At 48.4% G+C, this 26,259-nt stretch overlaps 1 protein-coding gene and 1 long non-coding RNA gene across 4 annotated transcripts; one reads left to right on the top strand and one right to left on the bottom strand.

Moving 5' to 3' along the window:
• Nucleotides 1–1,371: 1,371 nt before the first annotated feature.
• LOC112583705 lies at nucleotides 1,372–3,723 on the bottom strand. Its single transcript, XR_003107863.3, has 2 exons — nucleotides 3,592–3,723; nucleotides 1,372–1,746 (listed from the first exon to the last, which is right to left on the bottom strand). It is a non-coding gene; the product is annotated as an uncharacterized LOC112583705 (long non-coding RNA).
• COPS3 (COP9 signalosome subunit 3) lies at nucleotides 3,684–22,249 on the top strand. 3 transcript variants are annotated; one of them, XM_006042843.4, is made up of 12 exons: nucleotides 3,684–3,822; nucleotides 5,454–5,583; nucleotides 7,671–7,783; nucleotides 7,867–7,916; nucleotides 10,770–10,862; nucleotides 12,298–12,477; nucleotides 14,641–14,781; nucleotides 16,174–16,347; nucleotides 18,344–18,430; nucleotides 20,596–20,709; nucleotides 21,600–21,680; nucleotides 21,931–22,249. In XM_006042843.4, exons 1-12 carry the CDS (start codon nucleotides 3,768–3,770, stop codon nucleotides 21,982–21,984), a joined length of 1,272 nt encoding a protein of 423 aa, XP_006042905.1. In that variant the 5' UTR covers nucleotides 3,684–3,767; the 3' UTR covers nucleotides 21,985–22,249. The 3 variants fall into 3 exon arrangements, with proteins under 3 accessions (XP_006042905.1, XP_025136195.1, XP_025136196.1); XM_025280410.3 differs by lacking the exon at nucleotides 16,174–16,347; XM_025280411.2 differs by lacking the exon at nucleotides 5,454–5,583 and having other exon boundaries at nucleotides 3,804–3,822.
• Nucleotides 22,250–26,259: the final 4,010 nt, after the last annotated feature.

The following is a 26,259-nucleotide window of genomic DNA, read 5'->3' as shown; positions in this document are numbered from 1 at the left end:
ACTTACATCTTAGAAGGGAAGATAGATAGGCAGCAAATAAGCCAAGAACACAGGCAGAAGAATTTAAGGGAGGGAACCAGAACAGGGTGATGCGCCCCCTGCTTTACAGTGACTAGCTGGAGAGAGCTGCCAGAACAGACACTAGCCTTGCAGATATCACAAAGCCTTAATAAAACAGGAGACTTTCAAATGAATCCATAAATGAATATTGTTATGTACCCTGTTATAAGTGGGTTTTGGGAGGAGGGATTTAAAATCTTTTATTGTCACTCTGGTTGAAAAAGAGACAGTTACTATTGTTCTGCTGCTAAGTTGCTTCAGTCGTGTCTGACTCTGCGCGACCCCATAGAGAGCAGCCCACCAGGCTCCGCCGTCCATGGGATTCTCCAGGCAAAAGTACTGGAGTGGGGTGCCATCGCCTTCTCCTTACTATTGTTATAGACAAACGATATTCAACAGACACACCAGGATCCTTCTCATTAACATTCTAGCCACACTAGCATTTTCTCTATTCCAGAAACACCAAATTTTATCTGGGTCTTAAGACTTTGGCATACATTTATTCCTCTCTCTGAAACTCTCTGCCCAAGATCTCTTTTTTATTTATTGTATTTGTGTGACTGCCTTGGGTCTTAGTTGTGGCACCTCGGAGTCTTAATTGCATCTTGTGGGATCTTCTGTTGTGGCATACCAGCTCTGGAGCTTCCGGGCTTAGTAGTTGGCCATGCTCAGTTTTAGTTGCTCCGGGTCATGTGGGACCTTAGTTTCCCAACCAGGGATCAAACCAGTGCCCCCTGCGTTGCAAGGCAAATTCTTACCTGCTAGACCACCAGGGAAGTCCCCCAGCTCTTTCTCACCCTTCTGAACTTGGAAGCATTTCCTGACCTTCCTCCACTGCATCACCGTGTTTTATTTTCTTCATAACATGTGCTAACTCTCTGTAAGTATTTCATTTGCTTGCTTAGTGTCTTACTCTTCAACCAGAACTTCATGTCAGCAAGCACTTTGTTTAGATCACAGATATATGCAGCCCCGTCCCTGCATCTGGCACAGGGTTGGACACATATTAGAGACAAAGTAAGTGTGTTTTCAAAGAATGAAAAATAGAGCTTCCCTGGTGGTACAGTGGATGGGACTCTGCCTGCCAGTGCAGGTGACACGGGTTCCATCCCTGGTCCAGGAAGATCTCACAGGCCGCTGAACAGTTAAGCCCACGCTCTGCAACTACTGCACCTGTGCTCTAGAGCCCATGCTCCGCAACAGGAGAAGCCCTGCAATGAGAAGGCTGAGCACCAAGACAAAGAGTAGCCCCACCTCGCTGCAACTGGAGAAAGCCCTCCTGCAGCAACAAAGACCCAGCACAACCAAAAGTAAATAATAATTTTTTTTTTTTTAATGAGAAAACAGATGATTGAATGTGGCATCTCCACTCACTCCTGTGGCTGTTTGTTGTATGGTGTGTCTTATGTAATTGCCGGGTTTTATACATGACTAGCTTTTAAAGAAAAAGGGAAAATATATTCAAGGTTATCCCTGTAACCATGTCTCTTTCAGTCATTTTCACTCTTGAGAGGAAGAAAGAAGGGTGGGATGTCTCTTAGCGGTACTGAAATCAGTGTGATTTTATTTTTGGCTCCTCTTTGCCGCATCCAGGCCTTCTGACTTCAGTGCGCATCAAGGTTCCCTGTAGGACTTGTTAAACTCAGACGGCAGGGCACCACCCTCAGAGTTTCTGATGTAGTAAATCTAAAGAAAGAAAGTGAAGTCGCTCAGTCGTGTCCGACTCTTTGCGACCCGTGGACTGTAACCTACCAGGCTCCTCCATCCATGGGATTCTCCAGGCAAGAATACTGGAGTGGGTTGCCATTTCCTTCTCCAGGGGATCTTCCCGACCCAGTGATTGAACCCGGGTCTCCCACCTTGCAGGCAGATGCTTTAACCTCTGAGCCACCAGGGAAGCCCATAGTAAATCTAAAGTGGAATCCAAAAAGTTCCCAGGTGGGACTTAGCTGGTAGTCCAGTGGTTAAGAATCATTGTGCAATGCAGGAGACAAGAGATGAAACCCTAGTCAGGGAACTAAGATCCCACGTGCCACAGAGCAACTAAGCCCAAGCACCAAAACTACTGAGTCCAGGGCTCCAGAGCCTATGTGCCACAACCAGAGAGTCTGTGCATGCATGCCTGCTCAGTCACTTTAGCTGTGTCTGGGCCTGTGTGACCCTATGGACTGCAGTCCACCAGGCTCCTCTGTCCATGGGATTCTCCAGGCAAGAATATTGGAGTGGGTTGCTGTGCTCTTCTCCAGCAGATCTTCCCGACCTAGGGATTGAACCTGCATCTTTTAGGTCTCCTGCACTGGCAGGCAGGTTCTTTACCACTAGCACCACCTGGGAAGCCCCAGAGAGTCTGTGGGCCACAAGGAAAGATCCCATATGACTCAAGGAAGATCTGACACAGCCAAATAAATAAATTTTTAAAAAAAAGTTCCCAGGTGCTGCTGCTGCTCTTGGCTGGGGATCACACTTTGAGAACAGATCCCAATAAATAGGCAAAAAAAACACATTGAAGTATGACTAGTCCCGTTCAATTCAGTCGCTCAGTCATGTGCAACTCTTTGTGACCCCATGGACTGCAGCACACAGTAGCTGTGGCTATTTTGAATTCTTGTAGTGCTTAATTTCTCTCGAAACTTCTGGCTTTTATTAAAATCCATGTATATCCATGGAAATGTATCCTGTAATTCAAAATATCTGTCCTTTGTTTGAGGACCAAATGTGGTCATACAGCACACAGGGACATCTCCATCCTACAGTATAAGCGTTAAAGTCATTCATCCATACATGTCATCATCTATACATTCATAGATACAAATATATCCATTTATTTTTATCGCTATACCAACATACAATTATTACTATTATATTTCATGTCAACTGACTACTGCAATAGCTTCTTAAATGACTCTCTAAGGTTATCTATGTGAAGCCAGTCTTTTCCAAGTACAAGTGTCTGATCATGCCACTCGCTTGCATGAAACCCTCCACTGCTCCCCAATTTTCTCAGTGAAAAATCCAGTAGCTTTAACACGGTTTACTTGACATGGCCCCTGTTTATCTTGCAGCCCCATCTCACATCACCCCTCTCCAGCCATAAGTGTTTTACGTAGTTTATCGTGAGGATTGTACAGATGTGGAAACAAGGCAGCGGACAGCCAAGGAACTTGCCGAGAGTCGTGGAGCTACTAAGTGCTAGAAAAGGGATTTGAAGGCTGGTTGCCTTCCTGGCTGGAAAACTACTACCTGGCTGGAAAAGCCTCAGGGAAGAGGCTGCGATTAAGACAGGCGGGTTCCCTGAGTGGGGAAGATCCCCTGGAGAAGGAAATGGCTACCCACTCCAATATTCTTGCCTGGGAAATCCCATGGACAGAGGAACCTGGCGGGCTACACAGTCCATAGGGTCGCAAAGAGTTGGACACGACAGAGCGACTTAACAACAACTAGGCGTTCAGTTCCTTCCTTTGCCCACCATCCCTGTTAAATCCAGGGGGCGACTTCACGTGCGCACAGAATAAAGACGGAAGGGAAAAAAACCTGCTTTCCGGCGCGGGCATCCGCAGAACCGGTTCCATGGAAACAGTAGCCGGGTCCAGGTAGGTAGATCTCGCGGCGCTTGAGCGACGGAAGTGACGTCACCGCCCTGAGGCCCTCCGGTGGGTCGCCGGCTCTCGTCCCGCGCGCGCCGCCTCCGCCGCCCGGCTGCCGGGAACATGGCGTCTGCCCTGGAGCAGTTCGTCAACAGCGTCCGCCAGCTCTCCGCCCAAGGTGAGGCGATGGGCGCGGGCCGCGAGCCTGCGTCCGGGCTGCGGCGGGGGTCTTGGCGCTTGGGCCGGGGCTGAGGAGCGCGCGAGATGGGCGACCCCTTCGCCCAGGCCCCGGCCTCCGCCCCCCGCCGTCGGAGCTCGGTCCGTCTCGCCTCCCGGAGGCCCTTCCCGACCTGGCCTCGCGGCCGGGCCCCTCGCGGCTGGCCGCGCTCGATCCCCGGGGGCCCTGGCTCCCGGCTCCCTTTTGGGGGGGCGGAGTTGTGGCCGCTGTGAATTTGCCCCTAATTTTCATGCCTTTGGTTGGTTCCTCTCATCGCCTGAGTGTCGTGCCCAGAATTAAAGTAATTGGCCGCTGTTGTGAGGCCCCTTTCCTCACTCTGTTGGTTCATCTGTGAAATAGAAACGTTCGGACTGCGCGGGGTTGTCAGGAGTGAGCGGGAGGAACTATTAAGGTTGCAGGAGCCGCTTGACCTTGCCCAGGCACTCTTCTCTCGGGATTCGCGTCTCCCGGTGTAAGGACCCAGGTGCTGCCCGCCTGGCTGCCCCGAGGTTGCTTCGGTGCCCGGCGCTGCGCACAGCAGCGCAACGGTTCTGCCTCGTTTCTCTTCACTAGTAGGAGTTAGGGTCAGGGGTGAGGCTAGGAGTCTCTGGGAGTGAGGAAGGCACTCACTCGTTTGTTTGTGCCACAGACTCCAGTTTCCCGAGGTCCCATGAGGTTAGAAGGTTTGGGTTAAAGTCCTGTCTCGGTTGGGCTTCCCAGGTGGCTGAGTGGTAAGGAATCTGCCTGCCAATGCAGGAGATCCCCTTCGATCCCTGGGTCAGAAAGATCCCGTGGAGGAGAAAATGGCAACCCACTCCAGTATTCTTGCCTGGAGAATCCCATGGACAGAGGAGCCTGGCGGGCTGCAGAGAGTTGGACATGACTTACTTTAGCTGCTGAACACGCATGCACCTGTCTCAGTCACTTGGTGACTAACCAAACAACTCATTTCCCAGGTTCAATTTTCTTACTTACAAAACAGAGCCGAGGCCATGCTGGTGAGCGTCAAACAGGATTGCTTGCCTGGAAGCTTCACACACATGCTTTGTGCAGGCTGCTGCTGTAGGAGCAGGCTGCCCAGCAGAGACGTTCAGGTCACTTGCCCTGCCTCTGACTGATGTGCCTCACACCTCCCGCACAGACGGGTACCAGTGTGGAGTGAGGGCTGGGGCAGGGAAGGAAGGAGGGGGCTGCTCAGAAGATGATGGCGTGCAGACCGAAAGTGACGGGCGTGGGAATGAAGGCGGAGGGGAGAGGAAGGAGTGGACTGAGAGGCTGAGGAGTGAGATGAAGTCATAGCTGGTGACATTTTGGATACAGAAGGGAGATGAGTTGGTGCTGATGGTAATGTGCACTCTGCTGGCTTGGGGCACTGGAAGTGGGAGTGTGAAACCTTCAGTGGCCAGAGGAAAGTCGGAAACTTAGCACTGAGACCAAAGGCAAAATCATCTGGTGTCTCTGGCCCTTCTGGGTCCTCATCTGAAATGAAGGAGTTGGAAGAAATCACCTTTAGGCACCAGCACGTCTGAGGTATGACATCCTTTGGTCTGGTGAATGCTGTTCTGAATGGTAGTGTCGTTCTTGTTTTCCAGGGCAAATGACTCAGCTTTGTGAACTGATCAACAAGAGTGGGGAGCTCCTGGCGAAGAACTTATCCCATCTGGATACCGTGCTCGGGGCCCTGGACGTCCAGGAGCACTCCTTGGGCGTCCTCGCTGTCTTGTAAGGGCATCTTCCTTCACGGCTTTGTGCTTGCTCAGCCTCAACACTGCGCTCGCTGGCTTTGTTTGGTGTAGGAAGTAAGCCCTGTAAACGACAGTGAGCTCTTTGGCACAACTAAAGTCACGGTGTAGCAGTTACCTTTACCTCATTGCAGCTAATCATTGCTTGTATTTTTTGTTCTGCTTTATTATTTTTTAAAATTCTTAATGTTTATACAAAGTTTGAAATGTTTTAAAAATGAATGGTGATCTCAGTTGTGGTACTGTAGTTTGTGTTTGTCTGAATACTTTTATTCGTGTGATCCATGGGATTCTCCCCATTTTCTGAATTGAAAAGAGGAAAGAGTGGCAGGAGAGAGCAGGAGGCTGAGCTGAGTGAAGTTCCAAGTGGTCCAAAGCACCCTGCAGACAAGTTTAAGCTGGCTTAAGACCAAGTTAAACAGACGTTATTCCAGTTGGCCTTTTGAACTCTTGTGACTCTATGTACTTGACGATTAATTTTTTTTTTTTTTTCTCTTGATGTTTTAGTGTCATAGATTGGGATTTTATGGTTGTTGTGAAAGTTGAAATAATGTAGATGAACTGAGAACAAATTGACCTGAAGTGAGGGTCTGGCTTCACTTGAGCTGGCGCTCCTGAGACAGGGGTGTGTCAGGAGGAAGGTGCTGTCAGAGCCCGAGGTCTAGCCTGCGCTCACAGGACGGTGGTCAGTGGCTGCTGTGTGTCTGAGTGTAAATCTTTACAAATAAGTGACATGCAGGATTCAGCTCCTCTGTCGTACTTGCAGCATCTTGAGGACTCCGTAGCCATTGCTTTAGATGGCACACACTCGGAACAGGGCCTCTGCTGCAGAAACTTCTGCCGGCTGTGGCTGGCGGATAGAGATTTCTGCTGGCTGTGCTTTCCCATTAAAAGAGCAGGTAGCACAGTTTGTACCCACTTCAGCTTATGCCGATGTGTGTGTCAGGTGAGATGATGTCTGTGAAAGCTTTCTGAAGCTATAAGATGTTTGACGTTGTATGTCAGAGGAAACCTGGGAAGAACCCTGACCTGGTTACCAGGTTCCCTGGGTTTGTATCTGTGTTCTGCTGATTATGAGGTGTGGGGCCCTGAGCTGTGTATTTTTGTTTATAAAGTGGAAGTCACAGTGCTTTACTGACCTATTGTGAAGCCCAAATGAGATTGTTTGGACAGATTTTGATCATTGGGAAGTATAATTACTGATGTCAGGTGGCATTGTGATACTGTATAGATGGAAGTACAAGTTGAAAGATGGAGAAATTGTTGTTCGGTGATAACACCTGTTTCATTTTTCTTGAAATGAGTTTAAACCATTCCGTTTTTTCTTTTTTAAAAAGAAGAGTTTGAAGTTTTCTTGTAAGCGGTATGTAAGTGGTGGTGGCTTACAAAATAATTTCTCCCCAGAAACCTTTCTCCGACTCCCTCTCAGTGTTTATGGTGGCACCTGGTGGCACCATCTGCCAGGTGACTCGGGATGGGTCATCTGAGTTGTCTCTCTTCCGACCAGTCCCCTCCTCTGGTCCTGCCCCACAGCTAGTCCTTCTCCCCCGGGCCTGGGGCAGCACCGTGACTGTGAGCCACTGCCATGGCCTCCAGCCAGCCCGTAGCTTCCTCCCTGTCCCCCTTCAGTCTGTTCTGCTCAGGGTTTCTAAGTGAGTAAGCAGTACTGAGCACATTGAAGTGCAAAAGGAAAGTATTTAAAAAATTTTGGGGCTACAAGTTTAAGTTTAGTTACTTTGAGTATTAAGTGGCCTGGTATTTGACCTCATTTAACAGAGTTTTCTTTTTTGAAAATTGCTCTCTTTTGGATGTCTTTTATTTCTTGCCCTTTTGCTCTGGGTAAAAGTTGTTCTTTAAGCTTATTTTTCTTAGTCTCTATTTGTGTTTATGTTCTGTGTCTTGATTATGCAAAGAACCAGGCCAGCAGAATCTCACAGATTCTGGTTCTTAATTTTTAAAAGTGTCATGACTCCTTCAACTTCACAGAGCATTGGAGGCAGGATGGACTTCCATATTTACTGCCATGAGGCCCCAACCAGGACCAGTTGGTTCTTCTCTGTGTTGTAGGTTTGTGAAGTTTTCCATGCCCAGCGTTCCCGACTTCGAGACACTGTTCTCCCAGGTTCAGCTCTTCATCAGCACCTGCAACGGGGAGCACATCCGCTATGCGACAGACACCTGTAAGGGCAGCGCCTTTTCTTCTCCGTGGATGTGTTCTGCCCTGTACTCACTTACATCTTCAATATTTTGTTATTGTGTCTAGTTGCTGGGCTTTGCCATCAGCTAACAAATGCACTTGTGGAAAGAAAACAGGTAAGAATGTTGTTTGAGTATTTACAGTTTCGTTTCACTTATGCAGTGCTCCGAGCATTAGGGTCCCAGCCTCGTGCTGAGACCCTGATGCTCAGATATATGTGATGGGTTTGGAGAGCTCAGAACATCTCCTGGGGGAGCTCTGACCACAGGAGAGGTGCCCCCAGGGCGCAGCTGCTGCTTCTGTTCGGAATGGCCCTTCTAGCGCCTCATGTTATAAAGTGCAGATTTTGTTTGCTTGTTTGTTAAACCTTTTGTGTGTGTTAGTCACTCAGTCGTGTCCAACTCTGTGACCCCTTGGACTATAGCTCGCTAGGCTCCTCTGTCCATGGAATTCTCCAGGCAGGAACACTGGAGTGGGTTGCTATTCCCTTCTCCAGAGGATCTTCCTGACCCAGGGATAGAACCTGCATCTCCCACATTGCAGGTAGATTCTTTACCATTGAAGCCACCAGGGAAGCCCTTCTTGTTAAATCTTTTAATTGAGTCCCTTGGACTGCAAGGAGGTCCAACCAGTCCATCCTAAAGGAGATCAGTCCTGGGTGTTCATGGGAAGGACTGATGTTGAAGCTGAAACTCCAATACTTTGGCCACCTGATGCGGAGAGCTGACTCATTTGAAAAGACCCTGATGCTGGGAAAGATTATGGGCAGGAGGAGAAGGGGACGACAGAGGATGAGATAGTTGGATGGCATCACCGACTCGATGGACATGGGTTCGGGTGGACTCCGGGAGTTGGTGATGGACAGGGAGGCCTGGCGTGCTGCGGTTCATGGGGTCGCAAAGAGTCAGACACGACTGAGCGACTAAACTGAACTGAATGACCTAATTTTCCCTTTATAAGAAGTTGTTAGGTTGATATAATTAATTGCCATAAATGCCCTCCACCCAGAGTCCCTAGATGTTGGTATCTTCCCTAACCTGCTCAGTCTTGTCTTCTTCCTTTCTGAGCCACAGGAAAGAAGGTCGCAGCTATGGTCCCCTTACCCTGAGAGCTCAGTGAGTGTTTCTTAAAAACTAGGACAACTTAGAACATTCCCTAATGTAACCGCAGCACGACATCAGAAGACAAACATGTATAGAACCCTTTAACACATCTGACCTCCTTATGCTTCAACCAGTTGTTTCTGCTAATGTCTTTTGTAACAAAAGACAATCTCAGATGACAGGTTAAATTACATTATTGTGTCTCTTTAGTCTCCTTTGGAGATGCAATGGCAACCCACTCCAGTACTCTTGCCTGGAAAATCCCATGGACGGAGGAGCCTGGTAGGCTGCAGTCCATGGGGTCACTAAGAGTAGGACACGACTGAGCGACTTCACTTTATTTTTTCACTTCATGCATTGGAGAAGGAAATGGCAACCCACTCCAGTGTTCTTGCCTGGAGAATCCCATGGATGGAGGAACCTGTTAGGCTGCAGTCCATGGGGTCGCTAAGAGTAGGACACGACTGAGCGACTTCACTTTTCACTTTTCACTTTCATGCATTGGAGAAGGAAATGGACCCACTCCAGTACTCTTGCTTGGAAAATCCCATGGATGGAGGAGCCTGTTAGGCTGCAGTCCATGGGGTTGCTAAGAGTAGGACACGACTGAGCGACTTCACTTTCACTTTTCACTTTCATGCACTGGAGAAGGAAATGGCAACCCACTCTGGTGTTCTTGCCTGGAGAATCCCAGGGACGGGGGAGCCTGGTGGGCTGCCGTCTATGGGGTCGCACAGAGTTGGACACAACTGAAGCAACTTAGCAGCAGCAGCAGCAGTCTCCTTTATTTATTTTTTTTCATTTAACCTAGCTCTGAAGGTTCAAATGAAGAGTTAAGCAGTATTAATCTGTAGTGTTGTGTCTGAAACTTTGTCATGTTATCTGTCTACAAAGAAGAAAGGAAAGTGAAATCACTCAGTCGTGTCCGACTCTGGGACCCCATGGACTGCAGCTTCCCAGGCTCCTCCGTCCATGGGATTTTCCAGGCAAGAGTACTGGATTGGGTTGCCATTTCCTTCTCCAGTCTGTAGTCGCCTTTAATCTAGTGAAGTCTTTATTTATTGTGATACTGACACAGGTTATAATTTGGATGTTTCTTTTTAATTTGAAATTGAACTTTAAAAGATTGATGGTGTGAAAGAGCCTGAAAACAAAGACTCAGTTGATAATTTTGTAGGTGCACTATCTGTTGTTTGAGGGAGATGGTTAAAAATATCCAATCAGTCTTCACTGAGGAAAGCTTGCGAGTTCCTCCCCTCTTTCACAGTCACATCTTCTCCCCAGAAGCTGATTGCACCTCTTGTGATTCTCGGTCTTGTTATTCACGATCAGGGCAGGAAAATGGTCTGTTTGTAGCTTGTGGTATCGCTTTCAACAGTAATTTACCATCAGGTAAGAGATGTTGTGCTGAAGAGAATTTACAGGTGACCCCCAGACTGTCCTGCAGGAAAGGGCCAGCATCCATGTTCTCAGTTAAGTCTCCTAAACACGAGTCACTTCTGTGGTTAATGATCTGGAAAATTGTGGTTTGTTTACCTATAAATATAACGAACTGTTGAGAATGTAGTGTTGCTTTTGATTATTGATCTCCATTAATTAGAAAAAGCTTTCTGAATTTAAAAAGTTGTGCTAATTACTCTAAATATGACAATAAACAGCCTAAGATGACACTTTCTGACTGAACAGAGACAGAAGTTTCTCCAGAGGCTGTGGGACCCCCCCTCCTGTCATTTAGAGGAGCCCGTCAGTAGGGTCGCTCTCATTTAGAGGAGCCTGCCTATAGGGTTACTTCACTTGAAAGGGACAGCTTAGGACCAGGCGTGCCGCCCCCACTGAGGCCCTAACTGACAGGCCTCTTTCTGACAGCCTCTGCGAGGAATTGGCGTCCTTAGGCAAGCCATTGACAAGATGCAGATGAACACAAACCAGCTGACCTCTGTGCACGCCGACCTCTGCCAGGTGAGCACCGGGGGTCACCCGGGTCAAGGTTGGACGTGGTTGGGATGGTGCCATGTTTTAAGTGCACTGTTGTTGGAAGGGAATGTTGGGGCTGCTGACCACCAGCCGTGGGCTGCCACCCAGCCAGTGGGATGTGAGAGCAGATTGGGGTGGGGGGTGGTGCTTGTGACCCTGACAGCACTCCCAGTAGGAGCTCTGGGGCCTGAGAACCAACTGGTGACCTCTCACACCTGAAGATGTTACTTGTTTGTTTATCGAAACCCAGATGGCAAAGGAGGGATATGTGTAATGAAGCTGGCCTCTACCTGCTCCCTTGCCACCCATCCCTCCTTTCTGGAGGAAGCTGGAGTTGATCATTTCTCCCCCAGCCCTCCAGCGACAGTTTAGGCACACACCAGCAGATACCTGTATATTTTTGTCTCTCTAGTTTAAACACAAATAGTAACAATCTGCTGCTGCTGCTGCTGCTAAGTCGCTTCAGTTGTGTCCGACTCTGTGCGACCCCATAGACGGCAGCCCACCAGGCTCCGCCATCCCTGGGATTCTCCAGGCAAGAACACCAGAGTGGGTTGCCATTTCCTTCTCCAGTGCATGAAAGTGAAAAATGAAAGTGAAGTCGCTCAGTCGTGTCCGACTCAGCAACCCCATGGACTGCAGCCTAACAGGCTCCTCCATCCATGGGATTTTCCAAGCAAGAGTACTGGAGTGGGGTGCCATTGCCTTCTCCGAGTAACAATCTATACAATGTCTTTTTCCTATATACTGTGTCTTGGAGATGATTTTTTGTTAGTGCTTCATAGCCACAGAGAACTCCATACTGTGGGTTTAGCCAGTCTCTGAGGGGTATCCAGATTGTTCCCTTAATGAATAACATGGTATGTGGATTATTTCAGCCACATCTTCTCACTTCACATGGAGGTGTGCATTCTTTTCTCTTTTTTTTTGAAACACTTTTGTGGTGGAGGTGTGACGGGCACATGGTAGAGTTTATGAGTCTCAGGTGTGCAGTGTTTGCACCCCTGTGTGTCTGGTTCCACTGTCACCCAGGCCTGAGGCTCTGCCGGGCCTGCTTTCTTGGGCTGCACATTCTCTGCTCATAGTCAAGGGAGTCAGATCAGGCAAGGAGAGATCTGAGAGGAGCTGTGCCCGTGCCGCCAGGGCAGCAGAGAGCAGAGCCCACACTTATGCATCATCTGTAGATGCCCGGGCTTTGCTTCGCTTGTGAGCTCTTCATGTCACAGCCAGTTAGCCTTTTCCAAAGAAATGTTGTTTTATTCCGAATGCCTAAGAAGATGGAAGGACGTGTCAACGTTTAAATCATTCTAGTCAGTAAGGTGTAAGCCAAGTGTTTTCTAGAACTTTCTGGGTTTTCTCCTTTTGCTGACGTGTGCTGCAGTGCATGTGGAGTGATGGCTGCATGTGTCTCTCTCCACAGCTGTGTTTGCTGGCAAAGTGCTTTAAGCCGGCTCTGCCGTACCTGGATGTGGACATGGTGGACATCTGCAAGGAGAACGGGGCCTACGACGCCAAGCACTTCCTGTGCTACTACTACTACGGCGGGATGGTCTACACCGGACTGAAGAACTTCGAGCGGGCACTCTACTTCTATGAGCAGGTGGTCACTCCCCAGCTCGGGGCGTATGAACCTGTGTGGTCAGAGAGGCGTGCCTTGACTGGTGGCTGGGGCCCACGGCAGGGAGGGACTCGAATTCTGTCAGGTGCGGGTTGAGTTCTGTGTGTCTCTGGGTGTTTGCGGCTTCCTCTGTATGTGGGGAAGCAATGGAGCCAGTGATCTTTGTCGCATCTTCTTGTTCTGAAATGAGGTGTGAAGTTGGGTTAAGTTTTTTGCTTTTTTTTCTTCGGTCCATGCTGCATGGCTTACAGTGTCGTAGTTCCCCAGGCAAAGACTAAACCCGGGGCCATAGCAGTGAAAGCGCTGAACCCTAACCCTGAACTGTCAGGGAATTCCCAAGTGTTTCTTGTTTTAATAAATAAGGCATTCTCCTAGTTCATAATTCAGAGTATGTAAAGGAATTCAGAGAAAAAAGTGCCTCCCCTCCACCCTTTTGTGTATGTGATGAGATGTGCATTTCTGGAGGCTCGCTCTGGGCCTAAAAAGACAGGACTGGGTAGAAACAGTGTTTTAAGATGAACTTGTCAGACGTTCAGAAGTTCATTTTGATTCGGAGTGCATGTTCTGGTAATCAAAGGTGCTCTGAACCTTGGAGGAGCTCAGAGTGTATCTGAGATGCTGTGCAAGCATGTGCATACGCCTCTGGGTAGGCGTGGCCTTGGTCAGTGGGCTTGGCCAGCGTTGCTGGGGCCTGGGACAGGGCGACTGGAGGTGCTGCTGGGCAGGGGACGTGACTGATACCAGACAGGCATTTTTTTTACTGCTTTTCTGAAACATTCCAAAAGATATACTTGCTAAAAAAAAAAACAAAAAACAAACACCTCAAATCACGCAGCATTACATAAAGTGACGAGTGAGAGCTGCGTCCACCGCTCACCCCGAGCACAGGTGGCCCTGGGTGCTCCCTGGGCCCCGGCGGGCAGGCCCTTCAGCAGGCGCTGCCGCCTCGTGTGAAAGCGGCGCTGCCTGGGCTCGTTGTGCTTGTGTCCTCATGCGCTTATTCCACAGGGTGTTTCTGTGGAATAACTCTGAACGGCCTTAAGGGCCCAGGGGCTTGGGTTTTGTTTGGGACATTTGGGCTGATTTGGGTGATAGATTTGGATTCTTAACCTTCATGAATCCATGTGAAAGAACGTAGAAAGGCAGCTGCAGAATAGGAGGAAATACTTGCAGGTGATGTTTCTGAAAAGAGACTCACGTCCGGAACGTGCAGAGGTGTCAGAATTCAACAGTAAAAGCCCTGAAGTTTTAAAATAGGCAACAGATTTGAATAGACATTTCTTCAGAGAATATATACAGATGGCCAGAAGCCCTGATCAAAAGGGAAATGCAACTCAGAGCCACGGTGTGGCACCAGGTCACACAGCAGGCTCTTGTGATGGGGTGCTGGCTGCTGACAGGGGTGTGGGTTCAGAGCCCTTGTCATGGCCAGTGGGATGCTCAGTGGTCTGGCCCCTTCGGAAACAGTCTGGCGGTTCCTCAAAAGGTCACACCTGAAACCTCCATGTGACCCAGCACTTTCATTCCCAGGGTTACACCTGAGAGAAATGGCAGCAGACACCACCTATACACACGCGTGTTCTCGGCAGCGAGAGCCGTGCGGCCGGATGCTCTCCAGCCGAGGTGGCCTCTGTTTATGTGGAGCGCCGTTTGCCCGAATCATAGAATAGGTTGTGATGCAGGTTACTTCAGTGTGTGCCCTGGAAGTGTCACGGTGAAGCTGCTCACATAAGACCCTGTGAAGCCATTTATGGGAATTTCCGGCACTCTAGTGGTTAGGATTCCATGCTCTCACTGCCAAGGGCCTGGGTTTAATCCCTGGTCGGGGAACTGAGAGTCTATGAGCTACACAGCACAGCCAAGAGGGGGGAAAAAGCCATTAATATGAAATGTCCAGAGCAGGCAAGTCCAACAAGAATTGAAGTGGAGGAGTGGATGGCTGGGGAGGGGAATATGGGCAGTGACCCCTGCCCAGCAGAGTTTCTTTTTAGGAGGGTTAAAATGTCCTGAAATTAGGTAGTAGGAACAGTTGCACAACTTGGTGATCGTGCCAAAGCCCAGTTGTCATTAAAGGCAGTGACTGGGTGTCAGTACTGTCTTTCGAATTCATGCCCTGTCCTCATTCTGACGTCCCTCTCCACCCAGGCCATCACTACACCTGCCATGGCCGTCAGTCACATCATGCTGGAGTCATATAAGAAGTATATCCTGGTCTCTCTGATCTTGCTGGGCAAAGTACAGCAGCTGCCGAAATACACCTCTCAGATTGTGGGTAGATTCATTAAGGTGAGCTTTCAAAACAGTGATTTCTCAGCTGACATATTCTGTTCCTACAAAGCTGTGGTGATGCATAATTCTGTAATCTATGTGACTTTACTCTCCCAGCATCTTCAATTAGCAGACATTCTCGACATCCCCTGGGCATCTGGCAGGACCCTGACTGTCGTTGTCCATGCCCACCGACCCCCTGATGGGGTGGGGTATTCCCGGGAATCTGCGTCCACGCTCTTGCTCTGGGTGGTCATGGCGTAGGGGTTTAAGGTTCTGATAGAGCAGTGCTATGCTCTGTTGGACTTGAACTCTGACCAGGTGCTGGGAGATCCTCTTAGACCCCAAGCTTTGCTCACTGAGCTGCAATGGTTTTCCTAAGGACTCGGCCCCAGGACCACATGGAGAAATGACCTCCTTTTTTATTTTCTCATAATTCATGCTTATTTTATTTTAAATTGAAGTCACTATCATTTGATAACAATTTTGTGCTGACCCTCCTTGAACAAAACTCCAAGTTTCAGGAGGTCAGTTTGAAAGTCTTCCTGACGCGAAGGTTTCTGTGCTGTCATGTTGAGTATTGCCCGTGTCCTTCAGCTACTCATCATGGTTCTTGGGCTCCAGGCTTCCTGTCACAGGTGGGCATTTGGGGGTGGGTGAGAGGCCCTCAGAGCCTGCACAAGAGTGACGCGGGTTTGGAGAACTCCCGCAGGTGGCCCCTATGGCCCTGGAGTGACCTGTTCTAGGAGGAGCACTTTCATAAGTGGGGTCCTCATGACTCACCTCCTTCACAAGGGCTGCGGTTCGTCTGCAGGGTTAACGGAGTGGTGACGAGGGCTCAGGCCTCAGGGTAGGGCTGCTGCTCTAACCAGGTCTGCGCATGCTGCTCAGCACCACTCAGCACCACTCGCCCGCCCCTGCAGCCCTGCCCCGTGTCTGACAGGGAAGATGAGGAGCCGTATCGCCCGGGTGGTGGACACAGCTCTGCTCTGAGGGGCCCTCAGCCCAGGGGTCTCTTGTTCCTCTGGAAGCAGTTGGTTGTCCCATGGCACCTGGTGAAGCACGTGTGGAGCAAGAGGGGGCTGAGAAGGGTGGGTGTTTGCCCCCTTTCTTCCCAAAGTGGTTTATCTGGGACAAGTCAGGAGCTGCCTGTGAGAAAAAGGCCTGTGGCCATCGCTGAATGCAGGCTCCAGGCCTGCTCTGTGCTATGCAAGGAGCACAATGGTAAACTTCTCTCCTTGGTCTTGAAATCCAGGCATTTGCTTAGAGTAACTTACAGTTTGCTGGGTAACAGTAAGGGAGGCTGGACCTTCTTGCTCCATAGTTAGTGCCACGTTTCCTTTTGCATCTCACACAGGCTCTGTTCTGCTAACTGTCGAATCTGGTTTCTTTCCCCCTGCACACCTTTAGCCTCTTAGCAATGCATACCACGAGTTAGCGCAAGTGTACTCCACCAACAACCCCTCGGAGCTCCGCAGCCTGGTGACCAAGCACAGCGAGATCTTTACACGGGACAACAACATGGGGCTGGTGAAGCAGTGCCTGTCCTCGCTATATAAGAAGAACATACAAAGACTCACCAAGGTGCAGTCCTGTGGGCCTCCAGAGCCAGGCTCCGTTCCCCCATCCTTGTCGGCACTGAGGCAGCAGTGCAGGGTCCCAGCCGGTCCTTTGGGGCCCTTGAGGGGTGCCTTTCCAGGGCTAGTATGGGGTATTTGAGAAGAGCAGGTGAAGAAGAAGCGGGGAGGAGATGTGGCTGCTCTGGGAGGCAGACAGGTAGCTGAAGGGAGGGAGATGGCCTGGGCAGATGCTAAGGGTGCAGCTGTGCAGCCTGGGAGCTCACAGCAGGCTAACCCACCCGTAGGTGCTTGGCTGGTGCACTTGCGCTGGGGAAGGTAAGCCAACTGTGTAGTTTTTATTTTTTAAGATGAAAATAGACCCAGTGGCTTTTGATGCTGGAAAATATGCTTGTTATCAAGTGTTAAGACTGTCCAGGAAAGTGTAAAAAGAAAACAAAGCCTTATGTTAGCCAGGGAGATGGAGGTGTTCACTGCAGGTAATGGGAAACCGGCAAAGAACAGCTGCAATGAGCGGGGAGGGGGCAGTTCTTCCCCCGAGACGCAGCCCTGCGAGGACGCAGTGGATGAGATGGCTGGCTGCCGGGTAGGCGGGGACACGAGATTGTCACGGGGGCTCAGACCTGCTCCACAATCATTTTCTGGGGACATTTCTCTGGATCTGTCTGCTCCATGTGTGCGAACACTCCCACTGACTGTAACCAGGGTCACATGCTATGTGCTGTTCTATATCCTTTCTTCTGGTTTCCATGGCAATGTAAGCCTGTATCACAGTGACTGTATGTTGTGCTTTGTTGTACAGACAATCATAACTTTCTCAGCCAGTTCTCTTCTGATGGACAGTCAAGCGGAAGTTTCTTACTTTGAAAGGAAAAATGACAGTTCTGTATATTTCAAAATGTTCAGTTTTCTCGTCCTCACTGGTGCTAAACTACCTAGATACTGCTTAGAATTCACAGGAGTTTCATTTGGGAAGGAGGTGCTACTCTGAACTAAAATATATAGAGAGTCTTTTTGGTGATTGGCTTATCAAGAATTTTCAACATCAGAATCTTAACAAGGCCTGCTTTGAAAATGCATTGTATTTACAGCTGGCATTTGTAAATATTGCCAGCTGCTCTAAAAAAGGGGGCTCTTTTAATTTGTTCCTGAAAGCCATTTTCATCAGGTCCCAGGCAGACCATGATAAGCACAGGTTTCCTTCCCCCTCCCCACCCCCCCACTGGTTTCATTTTAACCCTCAATGTGTTTACGCATTCTGACTTTGAATTTTGAAGGATGAATCTGTTTTTTTAATTTCATATTAATTTTATTTTTTTCATATATTTTATTTCATATAAATTTATAAAATTTCATTTTAATTTCATATTATTTACAAGTTAATATATTTACAACACAAAAATCTCCACCCAGTTCCTATACTGCAGCTGGCCTTTTCTTTCCCAGAGGCAGCCCAGCGTCACTGCTTCTCAGGCCTCCCCACAGAGAGTGTATAAGCACGTGCATTCACACACACGTGTGCTGTCACACGCATGCAGTTTCCTTGTTCAGAGATGTGAGCCAGATATAGACCCTGTTCTGTGTCCCTTTTTACATTTAATGATGTGCATGTCTTCAATTTCAGCTCATAAAAAGCATCCTCACTTTGTAAGGTTTTTTATAGCCGTGTAGAAGTCCATTTGTGTGGTTTCCCTGCACTCAGCCAGTCCTCTGCTGACAGACATCTGGGCGGCTCTGACCTTGCCATCACAGATAGAGCTGCAGCGAGCAGCCTGGCACACACGTCATTCTAGACCCCATGTGGAGGGTGTTTCCTAGAAGTTGTTGCTCTAGAAAAGTGATGCTAAAGCCTTAGCACATGCAGTTCAAGTCATCTTTGCAACAGAAAGCTTGTACACTCTTGAGAAGCAAGCGATCAGTGACGCAGTAGGAGTCTACACATTTACTAGAATTTCTCTCTTCAGTCTGTTTCTACCAGTGATTGATTAACTTCTGAATTTCAGACATTTTTAACACTGTCGTTACAAGATATGGCGAGTCGCGTGCAGCTGTCCGGGCCTCAGGAGGCAGAAAAGTATGTCCTGCACATGGTAAGTGTGTTTCTGTCTTCAGAAGTTACGAAGTGGAGTTTTGTCCTTGTAAAGGTTATTGGTGTTCGCCATGGGAGACGTAGAGGAGGAGGCAGGTCATCCAGTGGCACCACTGTGAGTGATCCGTCAGCCTCCTCACAGTTGCAGTTTTCCTGGGACGTGTGCACGTGTGTCCCGCACAGTCGTGTCCTGAGGACGTTCTTGGTCATCACAGCCAGGGAGTGCTGCTCATAGCAAGCGGAGCCAGGTCCTGCATGCAGGGGGCGCGCCCACCACAGAGAATTCTCTGGCTCAAAACGTCAGTACTGCCAAGCCTGAAAAATCCTGTCCTACTGTGTAAAATTTATGAAGGCAGGGATTTTTGTTTTTAAATAAGATTTAATTTTTTTTATAGTGATTTGAGGTTCACTGCCAAATTGAGGGCACAGTACAGAGTTCCCAGTCCCCACACACAATCAAAGCCTCCCCTGATCAGTGTCCCCACCAGACTGGGCTGTTGTCATAGCTGATGCTCCTCCACTGACAGCTCTTCATCCAAAGTCCTTAGTTTACATCAGGTTTGTTCATGTGTTGGACACTCTGTGGGTTTGGATAAATGTGCATGTACGTGAATCTGTCATGACCGCATCGCATGGAGCATCCACTCTGCCCTGCAGATGCCCTGTGCTCTGCCTGTTCCTTACCACCCCTCCCACTACTGACCTTTTCATTTTCTCCAGTTTTGCTTTTTTCACAATGTCATATGGTTGGAATCATACAGTATGTAGCCTTCTCAAACCAGGTTCCAGCCCTGCATCTGCCTAGAAAGGTTATTTTTAATCCTGACTTGTAATGTCCCATTTTTAGCAGTGTCCCATTTTTGAGCTTCTTATGAAAGGGAATGTACAGCATGTGTGCTCAGAGGTCTGGCTGTTTCTGCTCAGCATCACGAGCCCTATGCACTGTGTTGTGCGCTGTTGTAGCCGGCTCATGTTCAGGGTTGCAGTGTTCCACGGCATGAGTGGAACCATCAGGTAGACAAGGGGGTGGTTTCCTGTTGTGGTTTTTACAGAGCACGCTGCTGGTGAACCTGGTGTGCATTTCCACTAGGTGTGTTCTGTCCGCTGTGAGATCCCCCGTGTGCTCACAGAGTCAGGGAGTCAACGCCTTGTGTTCAGTTGTGTTGGGCTATGAGCACTTCATTAACTAGGACCACGTCCCCCGGGGCTGGAGATAGCAACCAGCCCAGGCAGCTCAGCTCCACCATCCCAAATGGAGCGCGTTGCTGCTGCTGAGGCATGGTGTGTCAGGAATGACAGCACCCTTTTGGGATTTTCTATCAGCTGCTCCCTTTTTAGCTGCATGGACAGGATTTGGCTATGAGGATCAGGCAACTTAATCCCCGGTTGTTGATGCAAATAAAAAACATACACCTTGAAGCTGCCTTGGAATCAGCATTGGCAGGAAAATTTTCTTAAAGGACCAGAGGATAATTGCTACTGGAGTGAACCAAAAATTTGTTAGGGCTTCACTTTCGTGAAACACAAGGACAATTTCAATTATATCTCATAGAAGTTGTCTAAAGATGCAAGGGTGCTTCAGAATATCTGCCAGAGAAGCCAGACACATAGGACCACGCACTGTCTGACTCCACTTCCACGAAACCTCCAGAACAGGCATGTGCACAGTGTGCAGAGTACACGGGTGGAGGTGGGGCTTGAGAGGAGGGGGCTGGGCAGTGACTGCGCAGACGGGCGGGGGCCCTGGGTGGCAGTGAGGTCTTTTGACGCTGGGTAGAGGTGGTGCCTGTGCATCACAGGTGTAGTTGAATCTACTGAATTGTTCCCTTTAAAATGGCTGACTAGGAGACGTCCCTGGTGGTCCAGTGGCCAAGTCTGTGGCCTTTCAGTCCTTGGCTGGGGAAAACTAGGACCCTGCAGGCCACGTGGCACAGTCGAAGAAAAGGTTAACTCACTTTATGTGGACTTTACTCCTTAGTCTCTCATGGTGCCCCGCACATATTAGGTATTTAAGAGAGGGAAGAGAGTTGAAGAAACAGGTGGAGCCTAAAACACTTACCGATTGATTTACTTGTTGCTCTCTGTGATTTCCCCTAACTGCATTGAAATACCACTTATTCACATAATGTTTGGGGTTAAACTATTTTCCTGATTTCTCTTTTATAGATAGAAGATGGTGAGATTTTTGCAAGTATTAATCAGAAGGATGGGATGGTCAGTTTCCATGATAACCCTGAAAAATACAACAACCCTGCCATGCTTCACAACATTGACCAGGAGGTAACAGACGCCAGTGCTCTGGGCTGATGTCTGTGATTTTACACTTGAAGTAGTGCTTCTGTGTTCCAGGATAATTTTAGTTTTAAATATGGGTAGTTCCCAAGTAGTTTCTAAGAACATCTAATTTCCTAGAAAGTTAATTTCAAAATGGACTCTTCCCGATTGTCTGGTTATAAATAAACGGTAGGTTAGCATCCTTGTCCAGTTTGTCAGAGCGTCCCTCAAGTCCTGAAATGCTTGGGAGAGTACAGCGATTCAGTACAGTTTCATGTGCACCCAGTAGCCACTTACACGGTGGAGCCTTCAGTAACTTGACTCTGGAGTCCCGGGTCAGAAGGTCAGGGATAAGCGGCAGCAGGGAGGAAGGCCGGCGGCGGTTCCTGCTGGGCAGCAGCCACGGACCAGGGACCAGGGAGCCGCTGCCTCTACACTGCGGCCCATGCTACTCAGGGCCTCCGGGTGTGAGCTGGGCTCGCGGGGGCCAACAGGCTTCTTACCTCTGATAGGCAAATGGATTCAGCCATACAGTAGCTTCAGAATATGAAAAGCAGTAAGTCACCAGAGTCTCTTTTTGGCAATTCCAAATTTTTTAAAACCCTGAAAGCTGGAAGTATTTTTTGTAACTCGTTTGGTGTCAGATACCACCTGAAATGACACTCATGTGAACATTTTTAGGTTTCACGGCCAAAGACAGTCATGTGTGTAGTTTAATTACGGTGTGGCAGGCAAGGTGCACTATTTGTGCTGTGTTAACTGTCTGACCCCAAATTCTGACTCCAGAACCTATCTGGCTCAGGGCTGTGACCTTGTAGCACCCGAATAGTCTAGACTCAAAAGGATAAACTTGCCCTGAACCCACCTGCTCAGCCTGTCCACCTGCCTCCACACAGATGCTGAAGTGTATAGAGCTGGATGAGCGGCTGAAGGCCATGGACCAGGAGATCACAGTGAACCCCCAGTTCGTGCAAAAGGTGATTGGGGTCCCCTCGTTAACAGAAGTATGCTGGAGGGAGCTGGGTGGTGTCCCTGTATGTAATAGTGAAGTTCACGGAGACGTGCTCGTGGAGAGCGTTTCCACACTCCAGGCTGGACGTGTGTTTAGGGGTGGGGGTGGGGGTCCTATAACTGCCTCCCTGTTACAAGGGGTGATATCCTCTGGGGCTGCTGGCGGGAAGCTCTTGCCCAGGCAGACAAGTGCACTGTCTCCTGCCTCCCTCCCAGAGCATGGGGTCACAGGAAGATGACTCAGGAAACAAGCCATCCAGTTACTCCTGAAGCCGACACCCATCCTGAATTAGAGAAGCCATCGCCCATCCCTGTGGCTGGACAGATGTCGGGAGGCGGGTAGAGGATCAGGCCCATCTCACCTGGACGTAGAGACTGCGTTTTGTTTTGATGTCTTCAGTCCTGTGTGCTTTCAGTAAACCATTCTCTCTGTGAAGAAAGGAAAGCATTTTCAAACTTTAAAGCCTGTTGTGGGTTTATTTATCCTCAGATTAATGTTATTGTTGCATTAAATCTGCCTTTTTGTTTTAAATTATTTGAACGTTGGTTCGTCTTCTGTATCACCTTTTCCCTCTGAAAAGCTTTTAAAGAACATGTTCATTCTGAACAGATGTAGATTTTAAGAGTTGTTGGAAGATTTTAATCTACAGTTGATATCAATTGCCTTAAAAAAAAAAAAAAGCTGAGAGGAGAAAAAACATCTGGGAGAATCTCTCCAGTAGAATCCAGTGTTTCAGAATTAAATTACCATGCATGTGAGCCATAGGATGCATTCTGAATTAAAGAGATACCCTTTTAGTCTTGGGAACCTTAGTGTGTGTGGAGCTCTTCTGTTTGTGAGGTGAAGGGCAGACCTGCCCGGTCTTTATCTACAAGCATTTCCTGTCCACCTGCACAGCTGCGTTTGGATTCTGCTCAGGGTCCCCCCCCCTCTTCAGGACTCTGGGATGCATCTGACTCGGGTCCCCTGAGTTGGTCCCAGGATGGTGTGGAGACTCCGAAAAGTGCGGTCGGATACAGTGGAATTAGGTCCCTAAAGAGCGTCTCCCTTGTGAATAACATTCACTGTTTATGATGCATCAAGTTGTGTGATCACCACATTTTCATTGTTTACAAAAGGAAACTCTGAAATATCAGGCCAACGGAACTCTGAAATCTCATGCCTAAGGAATCATCCCAGTAGAAAGGCTTTGAGGCTGTGTGGTCCATCATGCCACCCACTGCTGTGCTGCAGGAAGGTGGCCACAGAGCATCTGATCCATAAGTGCATGGATGAGGCTGGGTCCCAGTGACCCTGGGCTGGCTGTGACCTCCCCCCCGCCGCCCCCCTGTCCAGACTGCTCCCCAACTCAGGTGAGCTGCTTCGTTTCCATGCATACTTACACAGGCTTGTACTTAGGAAATACTGAATGGAAATTTCCTTTCTATCAATGTGGCAAATTACACATAGTTTTGTTTTGTTAAAAACCACTGGACAACTTCTGATTTACCCGGATCTGAATTAAAATCACCTAAAACATGTTTGAGAAGTCTAGTAGGTGGCAGTCATGGCTGTTTAAGGCAAGGGTAACTCATGGGTTCTGACGTGGACACTTGATTTCCCCCCACGATAGTGGTTCACTAAAACACCACATCATTTTTGAAACTTTGATCTCCAGAGGGGCCCGGTGTTTAGGGCCTGTCCCTGTGTTTGCAGGGGCCCCTGCTATCTGTCAGGGAAGAGGGGCTGGGTACTCTCAGCCCACCACATTGCACCCACCTCATGTGTTCTCTGGCTTTGGGGAGGGAAGGAGCAGGCCCCCTATGTTGGCTCTGGGCCCTGGAAGGGTGTCCACCTCACTGCAGCGCCTGTGCCCAGGCGGTGATTCCAGCCCAGGAGGCAGGCCTTCCCCGTGCACACATCCGGGGCCCCAGTCCACTGGGGACCTCCTCAACCTCCTAAGCTCTACGAATTTTGGTGAGACTTGTTTCCTTTTCTGACACCTGGTTAATGACTCTATTGGGCTTCCCAGGTGGTGCTAGCGGTAAAAAAAATACAAACCTGTCTGCCAGTGCAGGAGACCAAAGAAACGTGGGCTCAATTCCTGGGTCAGGAGGATCCTCTGGAAGAGGGCATGGCTACCCACTCCAGTATTCTTGACTGGAGAATCCTATGGATAGAGGAGCCTGGCAGGCTACATAGTCCATGGGTTACAAAGAATCTGACACGCCTCACGTAGTGGACCTACTCATTTTCTTAGGACTTTTCAAGTGTGTCTTTTTGTGGCACTCTCCAGTGTTAAGAAGTACTCTGAATTAGTAACTAATGGCCCTCAGAGTTCAGTGCTTGAATAATGTGTGTTTCTATTTGTACTGGTGCCCAGTGAGTGCCCACTCCCCCACACCACCACCACCCGCCACACACACATACACACACTTTGCCCAAGTGACAGTATTCAGCTTTTAGTCTAGACTTTCTTAGGTAATTATGCTTGGTCTACAAGGCCTCCAGTTTGGGATATATCAGTATAAAGTATTCTTTAAAGAAACTTCTGGTTGCATGTATTTTAAATCAGAAGGTGTTTTCTGAGCCAAAGAATGGCACTAAATGGGCAAGCAATAAAGTTACAGAATTGTTCTGCCCTACATGGAAGTCACCTTCTTGACTGTTGAGTATATTGGAGTCCCAAACAAGGCTAACAGCACATTACTGTGAACTAGCCTTAGTAACAGGATAGTGTCCGTAGAGTCTTAACAAGTTGATGCAATGATAAAGATGTGATTTGATTATATTTTGCAAGACATAAAACACTCAAAAATTAAGCCAATGTTTTGAGTTAGGAAGGTTTTAAAAGACATTACTCACAGCATGCGCCTCAACCCACTGGAGCCTTGAGCTTTTGCTAAAACAGTTTTAGGGAAAAGGGCTGCTTAGACACACATTTTTGGTAAATAATGAGTTGGACAAAGTTTCTTAGATTTTTTTAAATCTCACATGTCCTGTGATATGCCAACATAAGCCACAAATACTTAAGAAGGTGTTTCTCAAAGTTACTTCTAGATTAATTTGGTTAACTTGAGATATAATTCAATAGGCTCAGTGGTAAAGAATCTGCCTGATACGCAGGAGACACAGAAGACCTGCCTGAAAAATTCCATGTACAGAGGAGCCTAGCAGGCTACAGTCCATGGGGTTGCAAAGACATGTGCAATCTAACCAGGGACAAATGCTTTCCCTTTTCCAGCATGTATTTGGCATGCCTGTGTGCTCAGTTGCTCAGTCATGTCCGACTCTCGCGACCCCATGGATTGTAGCCCGCCAGGCTCCTCTGTGCATGGAATTCTCCAGGCAAGAATATTGGAGTGGGTTGCCATTTCCTTCTCCAGGGCATCTTCCCGACCCAGGAATCCAACTCATGTCTCCTGAGTCTCCTGCATTGGCAGGCATTCTTTACCACTGAGCCACCTGGGAAGCCCCACGTAATTTGGTGGAGGGTCTCAAAAAGCTGTCAGCTTTTTAAGTGTGGCACTCATAGGTGCTCTACCTTTGATCACATTCCCTTCTCTGGTCAGCTTATATTCTAGTTCTCTCCCATTACTTGCTTTTCAAAGATGCAGTTTTTGATTTGTAAATTTTAAGTTTCTGGGTTTCAACTTGAAACACTAGCCAATTTTTAGAAGAAAACTTTAAAGTGAAGAGTTAGTTGCTCAGTAACATCTGACTCTTCGAGACCGCATGGACTGTAGCCCACCAAGCTTCTCTGTCCATGGGGTTTTCTCCGCAAGAATACTGGAGTGGGTACCCATTCTCTTCTCCAGGGGATCTTCCCGACCCAGGGATGGAACCCGGGTCTCCTGCATTGCAGGCAGATTCTTTATGGTCTGAGCCACTTCAGTCTCAGTTTAGTCCCACGGTCGTGTCTGACTCTTTGTGACCCCATGGATTGTAGCACACTAGACTTTCCTGTCCTTCACCAACTCTCGGAGCTTGCTCAAACTCATGTCCATCAAGTCAGTGATGCCATCCAACCATCTCGTCCTCTGTTGTCCACTTCTCCTCCTGCCTTCAATCTTTCCCAGCATCAGGGTCTTTTCCAATGAGTCAGCTCTTCACATCAGGTGGCCAGTGTATTGGAGCTTCAACTTCAGCATCAGTCCTTCCAATGAATATTCAGGACAGATTTCCTTTAGGATTGACTGGTTTGATCTCTGTGCAGTCCAAATGACTCTCAAGAGTCTTCTCCAATGCCACAGTTCAAAACCATGAATTCTTCAGTGCTCAGCTTTCCTTATGGTCAAACTTGAACATCCATACATGACTACTAGAAAAACTATAGTTTTGACTAGACAGACCTTTGTTGGCAAGGTAATGTCTTTGCTTTTTAATACGCTGTCTAGGTTTGTCATAGCTTTTCTTTCAAGGAGCAAGCATCTTTTTTTTTCCCCTCTTTTTTTTTTTTCTTAGTTTATTTTAATTGGAGGCTAATTACAACATTGTGGTGGTTTTTGCCATATATTCACATGAATCAGCCATGGGTGTACATGTGTGCTCCATCCTGACCCTCC

The sequence above is a fragment of the Bubalus bubalis genome, chromosome 3, assembly GCF_019923935.1.
Source record: "Bubalus bubalis isolate 160015118507 breed Murrah chromosome 3, NDDB_SH_1, whole genome shotgun sequence".
NCBI lineage: Eukaryota > Metazoa > Chordata > Mammalia > Artiodactyla > Bovidae > Bubalus > Bubalus bubalis.
Note: the sequence above shows the minus strand (reverse complement) of the source record. Positions and strands in the feature narration are given on the sequence as shown.